General features: G+C 34.0%; 1 protein-coding gene across 1 annotated transcript; it reads left to right on the forward strand.

The window, feature by feature from the left end:
• Window positions 1-399: 399 nt before the first annotated feature.
• On the forward strand, window positions 400-15,146 carry LOC128215855 (prolactin-releasing peptide receptor-like). The gene is made up of 3 exons (XM_052922466.1): window positions 400-760; window positions 14,681-14,784; window positions 15,066-15,146. The coding sequence occupies exons 1-3, from the start codon at window positions 400-402 to the stop codon at window positions 15,144-15,146; spliced, it is 546 nt and encodes a 181-aa protein (XP_052778426.1).
• The last annotated feature ends 6,457 nt before the right edge of the window (window positions 15,147-21,603 follow it).

Below are 21,603 nucleotides of genomic sequence, written 5' to 3' on the forward strand. Positions count from 1 at the left end.
ACGAGTTACTTCGTACGAAAATGACCATTAAATTAGGCATCTCCTCCTTGCAACATATTTTTTACTCAGAGCAGAGTGCTATTTTTTACACAACCAAAGATTGCAATATATCACACTGCTATAAACGTCAAATAACAATTAATTATTAAGACAAAAACGATATCATAAAAGCTTGAACATATATCCAGTATATTCGCTGCATGAATTTTGAGCGATGGAATGTATGAAATAGTTCAAGATGTCTGGCGTAAATTAATATCAGTCCTTACCGATTCGATTACCTATTATAGGATATTTCTGAAGCTGGGATCGCCGAGGCGTTATTGGAATTTTTGTAACCAGACTTTAGCAGTTCGTTTTCTGAGTTCTTCGACGTCGCACGGATGAAGTTCCCGAACCATGGATATATTTATTGAAATGAACGGAACGTTTGAAAACATTACTGATAACTTTACAAACTACGAAGGATTGCCCACAAATGTGACTGATGTAAACAACACGGCCATTGGCAAGGCGCCATCGCCTCCCCTGTATATTGTGATTTCGTCGACAGTTCTGTACTCGGTGATTTTTCTGGTTGGTATACTTGGCAACCTGCTTGTAGTGCTTGTTATCACGTGCAGTCGGCGGATGAAAACGGCGGTAAACGTGTACCTGGTGAACTTGTGCGTGGCCGACCTGCTCGTTATCACCATCTGCATGCCCAGCGCCCTCGTTGACCTATTCGCAAAGGAGGTCTGGTACTTCGGACCCGTTCTATGTAAGTGGTCATAAGAAATACTCGGAGTGCAATGGGTTTAAATTCATACGTTAAATTACCATTGTAACTATGTGATTCAATTGAATGAGAGCTGATTTTAACATATTAGTTTTTAATGAGTGAATATGTATATATTTGAACATTATGTTATTTTCTAATTGTAAGATTTTTTTATAAAAAGATCGAACACACCCAGTTTACGTAAATAAACATTTTTACATGTTTTCCCAGCTCTCTTTCAATAACCATTTCGATTGTTTTGTAGCATGGCTAAAAGTATTTATTTCAAGAACTTCCTTCGACTTCTCAGAGAATAACCTTGGGGGTAGGAGTACATCTGCAATATTTAAGTTAAGTTAATGAGTATAAATACTTATGCAAAAAACTACAGAAACAAGCTCAGTAGTTAAAAGCATAAACCTCGTTTAATGGCACAGGGTAAACGCCAAAGACATAGATCACAAGAACAAAAAAATCATGAACAAGAAACATGGAACAACAGCATAAAACTCCACAAACAGCACAGTGCATATATACTATATGAAAAGCTAGATACATTATGTTTATAGTAGTTTAAAACTAGTTTAAAACTAATCATTTTAATGTGTTTATGTGTTAATGTGGGGTATTATCGGCTGCTAGAGTAGTCCCTGTGGTTTCCATTATATATATATAAATATTGTTGTTGTACAGAGCACAGAACCAAACATATTAGTTCCATAAATATACATTATATATTAACATATTGGCAAGCCAATGGGCAAGTACAGTTCTAAACTTGAAATTTGCACCATCAACTCCATTTGGACATGACTTTGAACTCTTTTGAAGAAATAATATGGGCCTTGCAATGTTATGCGTTTCCTTATAACTACTTTCAGGTGAAAGAATATAAAATATGAAATAGCCTATAACATACACATAACTTAAACAACACGAATCTTTAAGGCACCAGAAATGTTTAGCAAATTGATTTACATATTTTCCACACGCGGTTGTTAGCACGGATTACCCGAGCCGTTCGACGAGCGTTATTACCCTAAGCGATGGTTTCCACACAGTTTATGGGTAAAATCACCCCATTATTGGAATTCGTTCTAGAAAAATCATCGAGAAAACGGACACTTCACTATACGAGTTCTCCACCCACGCTTGCAGACAAATTAGCAAGGTTGACTTCTATTATATGGCTTGGATGCGAGTCAATGACTGTTGATTGACAGTTTTCGTCTATTTATGACATTTTCTTCAAGTTTAGCCCCCCATACAAATGAGGCTTGTCGGTATTGAGCTTTTGACATATAATGGATCCGCACGCCATAGCGTCACTGACAGGCGCCCACATGCAACCAAATATAAGTCCGTTGTTCTGCAGGTTATGTAACGCTCGTGTTACCTGAAAGTCGCGGGGATGGTTGAGCGTTACAATGACGTGCCCATCCTTCGTGTTTTATATCTCTCGAATGACGTTCTTCTATTACCTCCGGACGACACGTCTAACTACACGCTTTCGTCGCATGGTAAGAGGTAGGACCATCCGCCGGTTCAAATTAATGTCTTTCACTGGTATATTCGTTGCAAGATTGTGTTGCAAAATGAATGCAAGTTAAAGTGCATCTACATCGGCATTTACAGGAACTTCCTACCGGACCTTGAAGAGGCGAGATGCGAGCTATGACTACGTTTTATCGACGCCGACCGCGATATCGACCCCTATCAAGTAAAGCAATGCTACCCCGCTTCTCTAGGAATTGACGGTACAGTTAAGACTGACACAATTTTGACTGGCAAACATTTATTTCGCATCTACGTAACTCAGATCAAACCGGAGACGTTAAGCTAATCGTAAAAATCATGCCAGTTTGCTGAATTAAACCAATATGCTGACAGTATATACTCTTGAATTACAATATTTGAAAATGCTGAGGCAGCATTGCAAGATACAATGAAAAATAAATACCTTAGAAATACAAAGTATACAGTGCTTCGCTAATATTTTTGTATTTTATATTGTGTTTCTACGGAGTGATTCGTTGCATGAAGGAGAAATAAAATCCATCTACAAGAATAAATGTTAAAATGACGACCCCTTCAATTATCTATAGACTAATATGCATATCAAGGTATTCAGGCAAATTGTTTTCACCAGTATTTAGTCATTATTTGAACTTCCAAAATATGTTAAAAGAACAACAAGCGCCCACTAGACTATATGTTAGATCTTAACTTTCCTTTTGAACACATATTAAAGTATAGACTATTTCAAGCCATTAGAGATGTTTCTTCCGCATATGATTCCAATAAGCGTAAAGGGCTCTGTCATAATTTTCTACAACACCAAATAAAAGAAAATACAATGATGGTAATTTTACGATTCTATTTATCCTATTTATGCTTTTGTATCCCGACACAAAACTAATCTTTGCAAAAGACAAGCAACTTTCCAAGAAAGATTAAATGCATTTGAAGAATACCGTCAAATGTGAGAACTTTAAACAAAGTAAGGGTGTTTGTGAGGTAGAAATATAGGCAAGTATTCATTTTAAATATAAAATGAAACATTGGAAATAGGCAGTAGTTTTAAAAACAAAGGTACGTGTTCCCCCATGAACGTTAGCCACAAACAAGCCCGAAAACAGGTCTTTAAACAAGCAAATAAAGCATCACGTCTCTATCTAATCCGTGTTGGAAGTTTAAATTTACCAACTAATTTAAATCTTTAACTTAATAACTATTTAGTGTTAGCAATTCTTACCTATGGGTTATAATTATGGGGATACCATTGTCTTGATCAAACAGAAATAATACAAAATGACATCCTAGATAAAAAAACACATTAAAAAAATCCTTTGAACACATTGCACGCTGTCAATCCCTGTTATAACAGCAGAAAAGATTCATTTTTTTCGAGATACTTAAACTCAAACAAACTTTATACAATTTGCTTGGAAGCAATGCTTGAAAAAGTCCCTCAAAAAGGCAAAAGTATCAGTTCTTATGGAATAACTTGTCAGGGAAATATTAATGAGACATTTTACACTAATATGACACGGAAGTAATTCCATTTCAATCAAATGGAACAATTATAACCTTTTCAATGAGCTACTGGTTGGTCTCTCACCTGAATACCTTACTTAGAAAACACCTGATACACTTTCTTGATACATTCTTTCACAATGGCATTACAATGAAAGCAAATTTATTCTCCATGTTAAAAATTCAATATAAAACAACTAAAGCTCCATCTTTTATTTCCTTTACAACTTGAAGTATCTGTATGTACATACCAGGTCATTTTTTATCGTTTTATAAATGTATTTATTTCCTTGATGAGTATAATTTGCCATGTTTTATGTCTTTCCCTCATTCTCGTATTTGTAATTTTATGCAAACTCCACGTAAAATTAAACGTATTTCGAGTTGAGTTGTGTTTGATCGGGTTAAGAGAAATAATGTATTTACAGTGCAGACGTCAGGGACTTCCAAATATGGCAATTGAAGTATAAGGTACAACTATATGTCAAGTAGCCAAAACACTCCATGCGGTGAACGTGCAAACGTAGACAAATTTGCATTATATAAGCCCCATTTTTCCAACCAATGTTATGGTAAACGCCATTGGAGAGGCGAGCAAAACTACAGAAGCAATCATTGGCTAAGACGGTTTACATGATAAATTGAAAATTACACGAAATGTGAATTGTCTTTAACCCAACAAGAGAGAGACCGTGGAAAATAAGCGTCCTACATCTCTTCTAAATATCGATTATATACCACCTTCAATAATAACCCCAAAACGCTTGCAAATAGTTATTAAAATTCTCGATCAACAAAGTGTTATTTAGCATAGGAATGTTTTGAAATCAAATTACTAGAAAGTGTCATCGATAATACTGATCTTTTCAATTAAGAAGAAGATATTCTGTTTTTGGATTTAAAAAAATGCATTTGATACTTTGTAATGAACCCCAATTCTAAAAATAATTACTTTCAATATGGATTCATTTTACATGAATAAATGTTAACCAAATCAAATCATTAAAATTTTTACAATTGTTGGAAAGAAATTATTTAGAGTAATGCATTTATAAAGCATAACAATAAATACATTAGGTAAAACAACAATGAACAACTCCGATTTATTTTAAACTAGCAACATCGATACAAATTTGGTTTTAAAACAACAAAACAAAAATTGATCGCTGAAATAAATAGGGTAACAAAGCTATCCTAGTCACATGGAAGGATATTGTGAAATCATGCATGTCCACTAATACCAACGTCAACGTAAATTTTCAAAACAAACTTTGGTAGAAATAACAGAGAAAGAAAGTTTCATGTTTCATGTTTTTTCAAGCTTGTCTTCGTAAAACCTAGCTATTGTTATTGGCGTCGAAGTTTACTAGACATATTGAATTGAAACCGTGGAAGTATATTTTTGCATTATCAATTTTAAACAACAAAGCTTTAAACAGATGAAATATGAAATTTTACAAATTATTGTTTGCACTTATTTGAATTCATTCACTTAGATAATAAAAGAATGTCATTGTATTTGTTGTAATGCAGTAGAGAGTTATGCGCATTTCTTTTTATTCAATGTTCGACATTAGCCGATTCTTTCATTCTACCCTTAATGCTTTGTTAAAATAGTTATTAAACGAATGTCAATAACTGAAGGAGAAGCCTGTCTGAGTTTATCAATACAATTATTCACTGTATTGTGTACATGACCAATACATTTGGCATGCTTGGCAATGTCCTACATCAATTGCTTATAATAAAGAACAGCATGTATTATTTAAATTAAGAAACATTAATTAAGCAGTCCTCGCCGCACTATTGACGCAATTAATTCGGATATCTCCACAAACAACCGTCTTCTTAAGCATACGACATCCCTCTTAAATTGTTATCAAAATTTTCAGGTTCGTTTTTTGTGCTCTAGATCAGTCATTATGTTTACATTATTGTTTGTATTTTCTTTGTTTTGAGCATATCATTCGTTTTTGAACAGTGAAAGAATTACGCATCAATATGCGAAAAGCCGTAGAAAGGCCCCAATAGTGAATAGGCTTTTGTCATAGCTTTTGAAATACTTTTTTTTTAATTATTGACAAATGGAAACTTTTCGATAGTGAAGTTTAAGCGAGATTGATTTTTTTTTAAAAGTGCAAACTTGCATGGTTTTAAGGTAAATGTGCCTGTGCTTATGGCAAATATAATTTGATATACTGAATTTTGTCTCATCGTCTAAGAAAATTAATTAAATCTATATATTCCCCCCCCCCCACACACACACACTCCACTGATTTTAAAATCTTCCAGAGCGCACGATAAAAAGACGGATTATGAAGAGGTTAATGTGTTTCATGCTACCTTTTGACTTTTAACACCTATCGTGCCATCGCATACTAAAGTGTGAAGGTTTTTGTGTCCGAACAATGTTTGGAATAATTCAACTGTGTGACTGTTAAGACTACGGTAAAACTGAAACAACAGCCGTTTAAATACTAATAATAAAAATCTGGCTCTGAGTTACTACATCAAATTACCTACAGAGGCAGTTAATACAAGAACCAGAATCATAGCATCATGACATTGTATTCAAAATATCTTCATTTTTTTACTATCGGAGTTTACTGGATTTTGATTTAAATACTTATACCAAAAGTAAAAATAAACTCTACACCTTTAAAATTCTGAAAAGTTTTAGAGTTAAATTCATTATAAAATACCATATATAAATAGTTCATCTTCAATAAAAACAAATGGTATTACAACTCAAAGTATATGTTATATGCGATTTAGGCTTCAAAACAATACTTAAACAACACACATACAACTTTAAGAACTATACATGTAACATTAGTAACTGAATTTATATTGTGATCCCGTTAAAAAAGGATATTTGTTGAATTCAGTGTTGTAAGATCGTATTTTATTTCACGATAGTTAAAGAACAACATATTTTCATGAGTGGCGAAGCTACAAGATTAAAAATTGTTCTTTTATGACTACGAGTGAAAGACATATAATCCTCACTAAAACAACAGATGTTCTGTTTCTTTGATGCTTAGTTTCTGATTTATTTGGTGTATTGTGTGTTGTTGTAGTCCTTGTTTCTGGTTTGGGAATGTTTGTTTTTCTGTTTCTGTTCTTCTATGTCATTGGCGTTGACCCTTTGTCAATGGCGATGAAGCTATGTCATTAGTGTTGACCTAATGTCATTGGCGTTGACCCTGGCCGTTGGCGTTAACTATAAGTCATTGGTGTTGACCCTAGGTCATTGGCGTTGACCCTATGGCATTGGCGTTGACCCTATGTCGTTACCGTTGACCTCGTATCATTGGCCTTTACTCTAGGTCTTTGGTGTTGACACTGGTCATTTGCGTTGATCTTTATCATTTGCGTTGACCTTTTGTCATTGGCGTTGACCAAATGTCATTTGCATGGATGACATTGGTAAGGACCCTTTATCATTTGCGTTGACCCCGTATTTTTGGAGTTGACTCTGTGTCAATGACGTTGACCCTATGCCATTGGCGTTGACCCAGTGTCATTGGCATGGACCCCATGTCATTGTTTTTGACCCTGTGTTATTGGAGTTGTCACTGTGTTATTGGCATTGACCCTGTTTCATTGGCGTTGACTCTGTTTCAATGTTGTTGACCCTGTGTCGTTGAACGGGGTTAATGTTAAAACATTTATTTACATATTAAAGTCTATTATTTTCTCATGTTGCAGTGATGACATATTATAAACACTCCTTAAAACAACTTTATTGATGTATGAAGAAAAGTTTGATTACGCTTTTGTTTGAACAGGGCCTGAATATATTGACCAAATTACTGCGATTACCTTTTATCAAATAACTATTTGAAAGTGGTTAATACATTGCTCATGGTACATGGCAATTTAAACACCCTCACTGTAAGACTTCAGTCGTTTTCGCTCTTAGATGGGCAATTTCAAGGATGGGGTGAAAACCACGATTCGTTGTTGATCCATGACGTGTGGTTTGGTTATTTTGTTAGTTAGTTAGTTGTTGTGTGAATTTTCCGTGAAGTTCTTATAACAAAAACAATCAGTTTGAAAAGTTATTAAATACACGCTGTATCGTCGAATATATGTGCGAGCATTTGTTTGCGGCTTCTTTTTTGTATGGAAGTTGCATACGAGCTTTTAGCGAATATATTTACAAAACATTTTTTGGTAAATTTGAGAATCCCATTTTTCTTAAAGTTGTGTTTATTTTCGAAAAATCGCTATTGAAACATATGACAAAATATGATTAAAATATAATTATCATTTTGACTTAACTTACTGGTTCTAAAATGATGTGTTCAGATTTGATCAGAGGGAAGTTAATATATTCGATTTAAAAAGTAAGTTGATATTTTCACGCCTAAGTTTGAAGTGAAAAAATAATTATAACTGTTGTTTTTTCACTCATAAACTCGATATTTCCCCGATAAGAATTGATAAAATATATTTAAACAATAAGAAACTAGAAATTAAAAGAATTATTATCTTGTTTACAAAATAAAATATAATAGGAGCATCAAAATATAAATAGCACCCACTATCATACATCTTTGAAAAAAATGAAGTTTAAGATCGATTATCATCGCGGTCACACTTGGGATGAACTAAAAACACACATTTCTAGCTTAACGTAGAAAAGCTAAGCTATTAAAGGTTGGTTGGAACCATCTTTAGTTTATTTTTTTCTAGACATACAACGTGCACTTACAATCATAGGATTTACTGCGGTAAGGATAGATAGGTAAAGTACAGATAAGTGATATATGCACAAAACAAAAACACTCACGACAGTAATGAAGCTTTGCTGCTTATACACTATATTATCTTCTAAGAATGTTAAAGGTTTTAAAGCTCTCCATTTACGTTAGGAAATAATGGATTGATGATATTCACTTTGTTAATAATGAATATCACGATTGAAGAAATGAAATTATATGTTTACTGTGATTTTCAACAGAATTGCTCGTTATATATTGGCATTTTTTTCTTACCTTAATTCTACCCCTTCCACCAATCACAATCACATACGTGACATATCTAGCTTACAACCGTGAATAAAGTCTAAATCAAAGCTTAAAAAACTTTCTTTACATAATGAAACCACGATTTATAGGTTCTACTCGATTTGCTGTTACCCAAGAGTGCAATTCGCTCTTTATTTACACGAGATACAGATGTGTTACAAAATCTAGACAAGAATCATGCGATTGGTTACGGATGATCGTGGATACCCATGCCCATTTCCCTGACACAGCTTCATGACGAGTGTTTTCCCCGAGGCAAACACACAAATGAAACATAAATGCATGAAAACGATTGTACGCTCCGCATAGAATCGGGCAAACATACTGTGAATTTGTCATAAGGCATGTTACCGTCAAGTTTACATTTAGCAATGAGAAGCCAAAGCGCAAGGATACTTTGGGCAAATGTTTTAACAGTAACAAATTATTTGTTCAAAACGATACCTAGATACTTATCGATTTTACAAACTATATTGTTCTTGTCACATATTGTAACCAGTACGTTGAAAAGATTGATAAAGAATGTGACACCTAGCTGTGGTAATTGTATAATTTTGCACTAATGTTAGCTACCTAGTCACAATATTAATTTTTGTGTCATATCTATAAAAACACCAAACCAGTAATGATACGTATGTGTTGATGCAAATCCTCAACTTAGAATACAAATTAAAGGAATCCTGCCGATACAAAATATACATGTAGTAACCGTTTTAAAACCTTTTCGCGAATGGCTCTCATTGTCCTGATATGGGCTATACATAATTGATCGTGAAAACATTCGTAACGGTAAACTGTGCGTTAATGTTTGGTGATCTTTGTAACATAGTGCAGTGGTGCTGTTACGATTTGCCACGATGGCTGTTTTCGAAACGTAGCTCAATCGTAGCGCAATCGTTAATCCATCATAGTCTTTTTTTTTAAGTCAATTTTATAACGAGGACATGACTGCTATACAATTTAATACAATTTCCTACGCAGTTGTGTATCAAAACAGTTAACTCAGCAATCGTAAAGAACTTTCCTTTTAACTGACACTCACGTTCACGACTTGGGTTACGTTTGCCCAAGATTTAGAAAAGTGTGATGATACCTGACATATCGTTAATACATTTGTGACGGCATCTGCGTGAATCGTTGGTAGTGCTTGAAGAACCCGGTGAATCGGGAAGAGCTACGACAGTTCACAGCTGTCATGCTGCTACTACGACTTTTTCAGAACGAAGTGCAATTATAGTGCAATTGTTACTCAATCGGACATTAATTTGATGTGTATTAGTTATACATGATTGGCCTTTCTAGGGAAAATCGTTGATGATCGTTTTCGAGTGTGTTTTAGCAATCGTTTGGAATCTTCCTAATTCGAAAGCAAAACGTTTTAATTGGTACCACAGTCGCGGTCCAATCTCATATTCCTGTTAACACTTAATGGTAATCGACAACATTAGTACTTAAATTACATTTCTGGGTTTCTTAGATTCATCACGATAAACGGCTCAATATGTCTTAGAAAATCGGACCTGAAATCGTGACAGTGAGAGCCAAACTTAACGATGACCTTTTCATATCATTCTTTAGCATCAGTCAAAAGAAGAATTGTTTTTTGTGATGGTGTTCAAATATTCATCTGTCATCGTCATAGTTTTTTTATTGTATACCCATCAGAAATCCACACGCAATACATTTCGCAAAATACCGCACACCGTATTCCAGTCAATTGTTATACGGCCGCGTTATATTTTTCTACGTCACGTCATAACAAGTACCATTATGGGATTATAAAATGACGTCAAAAGACGAAACAGGTCGTCATTAAATTTACGTTTATTACGCAATTATGTGGGTTTTGAGTTATATTAACCAGTAATGTATATATTAAAGGTGTCTGTAAAATCCGAATTTGCCAAAAACAATTCGAATACAGCCTCCGAACCTAACCGTAGTACCAATAAACCACTTACAGTCGCAATCCGCATATTGCGTGCGTAGTTACGGTTGTCTGACTATTTAATTGGACGACCATCCTATAGTTCTCCGGCGATGAAATTTCCTCTCATGTCAATTTAATTCCTGTAGTACCGTGATCATAACAAAACTAATAGTCCCTATATAAGGACTGAATTGCGTGATTGATGGCATTATTGGGGTATGAACGCAGTGAGGCTGGTGAAGTGTGTGGAGTCAGTGTGTAATTATATTTACTACCATAATTCATTATTTCTTTCCAGAATGTAAAAAAATAGTTCAATTAAAAAAATACAGTTATTTTTTCTCATCCATTCTGTAAAAAGACCGACGCGACCGTCACCGGTAACAATTTATCATATAACGTCACACTAACGCGGGAAAAGCTGATCACTTCATAAATGATACGTACAATTGAAACGCTAATGACAACAATGTATGAACTATATTATAAATTAACACTTTCCAACAAGTTGATTAATGAATTTCGTGGCCTGCTGACGCAATTCAAACAATTACAAGATAAACAGCTTTCAATTCATATTAATTTTACATCACATAAATATGTTTCCATCTTGATAAACGCGTATCACACAGCAGAGTATTTTCGTAAAAACAAAATCGACAAAATACAGAAGATTCAAACGTAAATATATTGTATTTAATATTGCTTTTGGACATTGTGCGCATTTTTTTGCAAAACTGTAGTTCAAACTTTGATTTATTCAATGGAATTCATTGTTATGGTTTCATATATGATTTGGATATACTCATAAAACTCATATATATTACGCGCATTATACGAACCAAGTTCGGAATTCTTTCCGGTGTATAATAACTCTGTCTCTGCTCTAGCGCGATAGGAAATGAGATGAGGTCGTTGTGCCAATAGTGAAAGGTGAATGTTCTTTCGCGCAACGTATTAAATATGTCAAATCCCACTATATGATGTACGAAACGCGGCATGTTATATTAACTTTTTGTTATAACAATTCTTCTTCTTCTTCTTCTTCTTCTTCTTCTTCTTCTTCTTCTTCTTCTTCTTCTTCTTCTTCTTATTATTATTATTATTATTATTATTATTATTATTGTTACCATCATCATCATCATCATCATCATCATCATCATCATCATCATCATCATCATCATCATCATCATCATCATCATCATCATCACCACCACCATCATCATCATCATCATCAATATCATCATCATAATCATAATCATTTTTTGCAGGCTGATATATTATTGATTATTTATATATAATTATTTTTTATTCTGTAATCGCACAGGGTAAAGGCCAAATACATATAACACAAAAATAAATAATCACTAACCGGAAACATGGAACAACAGCACAAAACTTCATAAACGACACAGTTCATATATACTATATAAAACATAATGGATGTTTATAAAGGATTGTTAGGTTTCGCCTTGGAACGGTCAGTTAAATGTAAATTTACTGGGGGTTAAAAAACTAGTTTGTGTACACAACCTCACTCTTATCCCAACAATCACGAATAAAGTAAAAATGTAAATGGTAAATCAAAGTATGCATTAACTTGAGATAACTCAATTATAATACAAAGATAATAAACTAATAGGTAAACCCCTGTTAGGAATCCCGACTCTATCTGCAGACGAAGGAATAATATTCAGAGTATCTAATGCAAAAAAAGTTTTTTAAAGATATGATGCAGTTTGAAACTATAAAAATCCCATACCGTCTTCCTTTGTAAATAAAAGGTTCAAAACTATGCGATTATAATAATGAAAAGCATCATTGTACTAAAACTGGGAACAAACAAAGAATACATTAGTAAAAATAAAAACACAACATTTATTTGATAAAATCTTCATCCAAAGCAAGTACTCTGCAAAGTATTGCCATCATATTGACGGTTTAAATAAGAACCTAGAAATTCATTGAGTCTATCTGCCCAATAAGCTGCTTGAAACATGAGTGTGAAATGTTCTTGAAAAACGTTCATGATTTAGGGAACACGCTATTGTACAAACATTGGTATGAAAAAGGTATCAAACATTTTGAACACATTTTCGATTATAGAACTAATAATTTTTATGTTTTTAATCAAATATAATATATATATATATATATATATATATATATATATATATATATATATATATACAACACAATGAGCACCGATTTCATAGGATATCAGACTCTCGAAAAATATGTTTATACAGGAAAGAAACTACAATTGAATAAGACAGAATAAATCACATTAACAGTACGTCTCTTAGAAAAAAATGGTGGAATCTAGGCAAAAGAAATATCCTATACGCAATATTAAACTATACGACATTACCATCGCAAGCTTCAAAATCAAAAATGACTTAAACCCTGGAAGAAAATGTTGAAATGGAAAAAAATATACTTTAATATATACAGATCTACAAAGATACCGTTTTACGTAACTTTTTCTCCAATTATCTTTTAAGAATAATTGCAACCAACAAAATGCTTTTCAAGTTGGAAATTGTCGGTTGTAGCTTATGTACATTCTGTAATTCAGGTATTGAATTTATTGAACATGTTTTCTGGGAGTGTTACGAAACACAACAATTATGGAATAATTTAAACATTTTTATACATTCGACAACAATTTATGTAATATTAGGTAAATGTTAAGCCTTATTGGGAATAGTGACAAAAACAAATGCAACAACATCTGCAATTTTCTTCTCATTTTAATGAAATTTTACATAAAATTGAACTAAGAACCACTGTAATAACAGAACACCATCCTTTGATGCATATTTGATCTATTTGAAGATAAGAATTAAAAAAAAACAAAAACAAATAACGTTGAACAAATTTGAATATTTATGCGAAAAACTACAGATACAAGCTCAGCAGCAAAACGCCAAAGACATAAAAAATAAAAACAAAAAATCACAGACAAGAACCATGGAAGAACAGCACACTACTCCACAAACAGCTCAGTGCATTCATACTATATATACAAAACTGGGTATGTTTATCAAGGATTGTTACGTACAGCCTTGGAACGGTCAGTAAGATGTAAATTTACTGGTGGTTTAAACTAGTTTATGTGCACAACCTCACTCTTATTCAAACAATCCCGAATAAAGTTATTACGTAAATGGTTAAACATCATCAAATTTCCAGGCGTTTCTTACAACAGTTGCCCTTTGAAGCCTACAATAAAAAATGGGATATACTTAAACTTAAAAACATAACTTAACGTAAGTTATAAAAAACACAAATAGCCATATAACAAAACAAAATCCTAGGACTTAAATAAAACATACACTCCTTAAATATATAAGCTATTATAGGGGATGTCCATAGTATAAACACCATACGAACGGGTGTGTATACATGTGCAAGAGTGCGTGTATGTATGCATACGTGTTTGGTTTTGTGATTTGTGTTTGTTTGTTTTTATGCGTGCGCTTCGGTGTGCGAATGTATAGTATGTGTGTGTTTGTGTGTGTTTGTGTATTTGTGAGCATGATTGTTTTGGTATGTAGGTGTATCCTATCAAAATGCATAAACTTGTACAGGTTGAGAATTTAAAACTGTGTCCTGGTATATACTATATGTGAACATTAAATGAGAAAAAAGTATATACTATTCATAGTTATGTACGTTTGTGCTGTATCAATTAAGTTATTTTGTATGTGTATACAAATGAATTAATACATTGTTCTATAACGATGATAATATTAACACAGATGAAACTAGCCCATTAATGCCATGTCGACGTCATCCCTTGTATACTACTTAAGCACAGACCAGTGGGCATCTAATAATGCAAATGTCCGAAGACAATGCTTCAAAAAGCATTCAAAAAGCGAAAAGTTGAATTATTACCTTGCACTATTTCAGGTAAACTGGTGCCGTTCCTTGAGAACACAGTGGCCAACGTTTCCATCCTCACGATTGTTGTCATATCCATCGAGCGATACAAAGTGATCAGGCATCCTCTACAGGTATACATAAATATTGTCATTGACTGTTGTAAATTACACAACCATCACAGGTGGTCCTGGCCCTGTTGAGCTTTTATTTTCACGTATGACATATTCGGCCAAATCCTGTGTGAAGGACTCGGCAATATATATCAGAACAAAAACGCAAACGTAATAGCATGTCCGAATATTGATTCACTTCTTGTTTCAAAAACGTATTGGTTTTGCAAAATCAAAGTTGCTAATGGAATAAAATTGAAACTTTTTTATATTCCAATATAAAGATAAAAATATAAATCCAGCGTTCAGTGGATCGCTGGGCTACGTTGGGAGATGCTGCTAGCTTCAACTTATTCATTGAGGTGCCCGTCAATCGATCATAAATGAATGAACAGAAACGCGAGAACTAACATGTTGTCAAGAGTATTCGAACTCTTTTTCTACTCAAACAGGCAGTGACAGAAATGGCAAAAGCTCGCATGGTGTTAAGGTTAGGGTATGATTAAGGTTAGGATTAGAGTACAATGTAATCAATATTTGAAACATTTTGACACATGTGGCTGCAAATCTGCGGGCAATTTGCATCGCGCGGTTAAATGAAAACCACAATTGCATTTATGATCCAGAGATAACATGACCTTCGATGTCTAGAATTAGATGACCCTGTTAAAGAAAATGAAGCTTCTGGATGTTTAGATTACGTGAGTAGAGATATTAAGAGTCACTGATATAACACCACCTAGTCTCCTCGATCGATAAAACGTCATCAGTTAGATCACAATCGCTGTCTTTCTAAATGAGCTGAAAATGTCGGTTTATTACGAAAGTTTGGCAAAAGTGCTGTTTTGTACAGGAACGATGGTTCGTTAAGTTATCTGTATCTACATCACGGGGATAATTTGGAAGAAAATTACTGTACGTCTGTTCATTCATTCATGTCTAAAAAGGTATTAAAAATGGTATCTCGGCACATCAACTTGGGGTATTCCCATCAGAAAAAGGTGATAAAAATAAAAGCGAGTTTGCATTAGTGGAAGTGATAAGACAAGCAAAGAACTATTGAACATACGTGTAAATCATGTGTAGATCAAACATTTCGCGCTGGGGGTTTCAGACAACTATTTCCAGGAAAGGGATTGTATCCAACTCCCACTGCCTATAGGTAAATTATTTCTTTACAACAACCCTGCATTATCTCATTTAAATGCCTGTATCCCTTCTAAGTAAATTCTTGCAAATGTAGTTTTTATCGACCAAAAGTATCTAATTCTGGTGCTTATATTAATTACTGTAGCCCCCCCCCCCAACACACACACATACACACAATGCTAAGCTGCAGTATAAACATGGCGCCAACACTTCGTAGTGGCATTAGAACTAACTGTATGTGCGATCCCGTTAACGTTTATTTAAACAATTTGAAGATGTTATTACCATTGGCAAGGTGTACCAAACCACGGAAAAGTACATTACATGGCTTAGTCCTGGTCCCATTTTTAACGTTTCAAAGGGCAACCATCTTATATTAAGTAATCGTGACTTTCCTGAAAAATGTGTATATCGTATTCAGGATAAATAAATTCCCTTTAAAAGTCCACAGGTCTTAGGAATGTTAATATTACACAAATTATTCGAAATAAAAATCGCGTACTTAATTTGGTTATAAGGGTCTTAAGATGTTTGGAGATATCATGACAGGGTACAAATTTTATTTTGGAATATCTTTTTCAGAGCATAAATGAGGAATCCACAAATGTTTGGCAAACAAACACTCTCATGTGGCTGGTTTGTCTCGCTTTCTGTATCCCCTGGATATACGTAGTCGACTTCAGAGAGTACTCCACGCGTGACAGAGGACGTATTCAGGTGTTGAAATATTACATTAATGTATACGTTCTGTTATAACGTTTGTATAAAGGATATCTATACTGACGATAATACGTTATAAACTACAATGGAAACTGCAGGGATAAGCCAAATAGCCATAACTATAAGGAAGGCCCTAGAGCACAAGGCTAAGACTAAACATGTATTAACCGAGAGAACAGCGTGCATGACAGATTCGTATAGTATTGACCGCGTAGCCAGGGCCAATCTTGGACGCAGCTCGAATGACGGACAGCATATTAACCCCTATCACCCCTACCCACTTCCGTTTTTATTTCTTAATCGGGGGTTTTAGTATGACAAAAAGTTCGACCTTTCAATATTTATTTACGCAACTGAGTATTATCATCTACGCGCCTGGTACTTGAAAATTTGTATAAAAATATACTGTAGTACAAGTAAGGACACATACAGGCTCGTAGTTTCCGTATAAAATGCGAACGATTATTCCATGACTGACACAGTTTACACAAATGCCTCCGGTCTTAGTTAGAAATCATAAAAAAACAAATCTAGAGCGAACACCTTATTTCATTTAAAGGAGGTGCTTGAAATTATAATCCTTTAGCAAGGTTAGTTTTGTTTAATATCATTAATATTAAATTAAAAATTTGAAATGTCTAATACTTGAACATAAAGTAGTTTTTCCTTTAACTTTAATTATAATATGATAATCTCAAGCAGTTTACATGACAAACAACCTTTAGGTCTGTTGTTGCATTTCAGGTATGTCGCAGTCCAATAAATGAAGACTGGAAGAGATTCTACATACTATTGATGTCATCATGTTTCTTCATTTTACCAGCTGTCGGTCTTTTGGTGATCAACTGTCACATATACTGCTTGCTAAGACGTAGTTGTCATCAATTCATTACTGCTGGTAACAAACGCGAGTATAAAAGAAGACAGAAGCAAGTTGCAAACAACGTTGCTTCCATTGTGGTAATCTTTTTCCTGTGTCATCTACCGTTTAGAGTGTCAGGATTGTGGTTTACATTTGCTCCTACTCGGGAAATAAGGAGGCTGGGTTTGGAGAAGATATTACTTATTATTTACTCATCACGTGTGCTCTTTTATTTGAACCACGCGATAAATCCTCTTGTGTACAATTTTGTGTCCAGTAAGTTTCGGGAGTCATCGCGGGAGGTTTGGATCAAGGTGAGACTATGTCGCATGTGTAGGCGTGACCGTTTTGTCGACAACCGTGGTTCGTACAGGTATACAGCTCGGACGGCCACCACTGCTCATCAAATGCAATCTCAATTATAACTTTATGTTGAATATTAAAAAAGTAGCAAAGAAAGATTCGTGGTTACCGCCTGTGAAGAAGACAATGTTATCATTATGTTTTAATTGATAGTATAATACGAATAACGCCACTGAATAAGAAATTAACGTGCACATGTGTATCATAATGACTACATGGAATATATATGGTTTGTTTGTGATGTATATTTTAAGTGTAAATACAAAGTCGGTTTTTTTGTATTTTATTTAATTTTAATTGTTCAAGCTTAAGTCGCGTAAAAGATACTTTTGCGGGTTTTCTGGATGTCTTTTACGTACATAATATCCATCTTTTAACATTTAAGTTCAGGAAGTTTAATGGAAGACATTTCCTGCGATTGCTTTCATTTTTTAAAAGAATGCTGAGGCCTGTGACATGAGAACATAATAGTATTCCGGAAAATGGAATTATCTAAGCATTAAATTCCCAATAAATTGCGATCGAGGTATGCATCTGAGATTGCAAAGCCATAATTAGGATGCCGTTATGAAGAGGACTAGTATATTTGCAAATCATACTGAAAGTTTAAAGGCCTTGTGATACTTGTATTTCTAAATGGTTTTAAAAAGTTATGTTAAGAATATAAAACCTGTTTTACGGAACGCACCATAATTCGTCACTACAATATTTTTTTACTTGTTCGTAGTCATTAATTAATACTTAAACACATATGAGGTGATGGCTCGTGCTCCAGTTCAAAGGGGTAATCTCATCATTGACCGGAAAAAGCTATTTTGATGCATGTGAGGTCTGTTTGCGATGCTTGCTTTTCTTCTATTACATTTAACACACAGTCTTTCTTCCGGATGCTCGCCAATTTATCTACATGTCGCTATACTCAAGGGGAGTATACCACAACGAGTTTGACCGTTCATATCTCTGTAAATTCAAGTTTTTACTTTCAAATTAAATAATTTTTACATAAATTTTAGTTTGAAATGTCCTGTTTGTACTCAGCTAAGTCATTTGATTGCGAAATGTAGTTCATATTATCCTAATAGATGCGAACTAGCCGTTTAAAAACATAGATAAACGCACGTGTTTATAACAAGATTTTCACGTACGCTTAGCATCCCCGCGTACATTGAAGGACACTAAAGTCATTTAAAAAACTTCTGTTGCTGCTGTTGCCAAATAGAAAAAATATAGATATGTGCTGACTTTCGACATCACACATTAGGAGACAAATGGATGGAAATGACGAATTTACAGTTAAATATTATCCGTTTCAAGGTGTTGGAACAATTTCCTACAGTTAAGTGAAGTAGGCGTATTTGTAGACAGTTTAATAATACAATATCTGAACTGTAAACCTTGTCAGATTAGATAATATTTCCCAGGACGTTTTGACAAATTGCCCAGCGTATAGACACTGTCTTTTCTCATAGACAACGAATATCTTTTCAAGTTGGCCTACAGGGACCAAATATGAAAATGATTTAGCTTATAGTATACTGACTGGTTTTAATTACGAGCCTGTGATCCTGAAAATTGTTTTTTCCCTTCTACCTTGTGAGACAATAGCTGGGCGCTTTAAATCTTTAAGGACCTACCAGTAATTCAATATTTGTGCGTTTGCAGTTATTAAATATACGGTTAAAATCTTAGTTTCAGTTTTTAATATTTTCCATAAATACTTTATTTAGTAATAAGTTTAAGGTTGATCACGCAAATTTATGTTTGATAATCATGTATAAGTATTGATTTTAAATACGAGTATCACTTTAACACTGAATCAATGAATTGAAAGCATAAGGCCTTATTGGTACCTTTTTCGTATTTCAATACAGGTTTGTCAAATACGGTTCACACCAAATAATGAACATACTTGAAACACTGCTTACATCGATACTGGTTTAATGTCATTTCACAGTTTAATGAAAAATCGGTCGATAGTTTATTAACTAGTTTTCTCTGGAATAATATACTAACAAAATCTGAAAACGTTATTTCCAAGATGGCAATCAAATAATTCCGAGACTATATAGGGGTAAATACCTCTATTCAACATCTTGTGACAAGAGCTGTCCACAAGATGCCATTTTTAACAACTTTATATATATTTAATAGGGATGGCAACTACAATACTATTTAGAAACGTAAGTATCAGATCTGGCGCGTTTCCAAGAAGACAATTGGCTAACACTCTAATCCCCGCTGTGTACACAATTGACCACAATAAATTAGTTAACAATTGTTGTGAGGGTTGCAAACTTCCAACAAATGTCCCTAACTTGCAAGTAGCACTGGTGTTAATTAGCGAAGTTTTGATAGCGGTTCATTGCCTAAACAATTGTATTGTTTACTAATTAAAGAGTTTTCACCTAACAATGGGCGTTGACGAGTGAATAAGTAACGACCGTTACTAGCAATGATTCCTAAATGGGCGTATTGTTTGCAAGGATTATCACGATTGATTGGTGGATTTCATACCTCCTGAATTGTGCATATTAATGAGGTGAACAACAATATTTCAGTATGGAAAACGGTCAGTTTAAATGTTATTTCATAGAGTAAACAACTAAACAAATTTATAAACAATTTTCGTTCATTGTTATTCTGAATGTTGGTTTTTATTGAATGTAGTCTTTATCATCTAGACGCTCGAATTTGATCCTAGTATTAATTTTCATTTGTATTTTAGTACATTTGTATGTATAAAATGCAATGAAAAAGCCAAATTAAATGCATGTAACAATATTTGGTTTCCTTTACTGATTATTAAGTGTCACCATTATACATTTTATTTCAAATATGTTAGTTCGATAAAACGTTTCCTTGATCCATTTAAGTTCAACAGCAATAGTGATCATCGTAACTATATACATTTTACAAATAACGACGGATAGTGCACAAACTTGACCGACGTGATCAGCAGATTCACTGGCTAGGTCGCATCGCCACTCCTATATATCATCGTAACTGTGCATCCCTATACTGTAAATCTCGCAGTGAGCGTGTTCCAGGTGAAGTTGTGCGTTGCCGAGTTGCTCATCTTCACCATTTGCATGCCCTCCCTTTCGTGTACTAGTTTGCCTATGAGGTATGGTACGTCGTAACGTTGCTATGAATGTGGTGACTACTTATATTGAGTGCTACGGTATTTGATATGCGTTTTAGATATGCTTCTGCATTTTGGTAATATCCGGAATCAATGCCCCTAACAGCCCTCGAAAAGAATAAATTCCGCGCTCTTAACATAGTTAACAGAAACAGAAAAAATAATCGTGTGTGATTATCAACAAACAACTTCATCCTATTTTGCAATAATAGTTATGATAATATAATAATATTTCAAAATGTGAATTACTTGCTAGTCGAACGATTTACAACCTAAACAGCATATAACGAATTAATTTTCTCCGAGGAAAATGTAAACTTTTATCTAGGTGAACTTAGTATGTTTGAAAACTCGGAAAATGTATTTATTAAACGCAATAAAAGAGACAAATCCAGTAGTTATTATGGAAGTACGCTTATCGAATTCCTTCAGCTAAGTTATTTTTATATTTAGGACGAACAAATTGTGATATACCAGGAAACCCCACCTGTAAAGGCGTAAGTACAGTTGACTACTTTATATGAACATCAAACTTATTTAAGTATATAAAATATCTAGAGTCAATGAGTTTTGCCCAATTTCATGCACACAACTCTTTTAGTTT

This window comes from Mya arenaria, chromosome 14 (assembly GCF_026914265.1).
Source record: "Mya arenaria isolate MELC-2E11 chromosome 14, ASM2691426v1".
Lineage (NCBI taxonomy): Eukaryota > Metazoa > Mollusca > Bivalvia > Myida > Myidae > Mya > Mya arenaria.

What these genes read in the sequence shown, in the direction of transcription:
- LOC128215855 (XM_052922466.1), top strand. Translation starts at nt 400, where the DNA reads ATGGATATATTTATTGAAATGAACGGAACGTTTGAAAACATTACTGAT. An exon ending in GTACTTCGGACCCGTTCTAT is followed by an intron (nt 761 to 14,680) that starts GTAAGTGGTCAT and finishes GCACTATTTCAG; the next exon opens with GTAAACTGGTGCCGTTCCTT. An exon ending in TGATCAGGCATCCTCTACAG is followed by an intron (nt 14,785 to 15,065) that starts GTATACATAAAT and finishes ATATAAATCCAG; the next exon opens with CGTTCAGTGGATCGCTGGGC.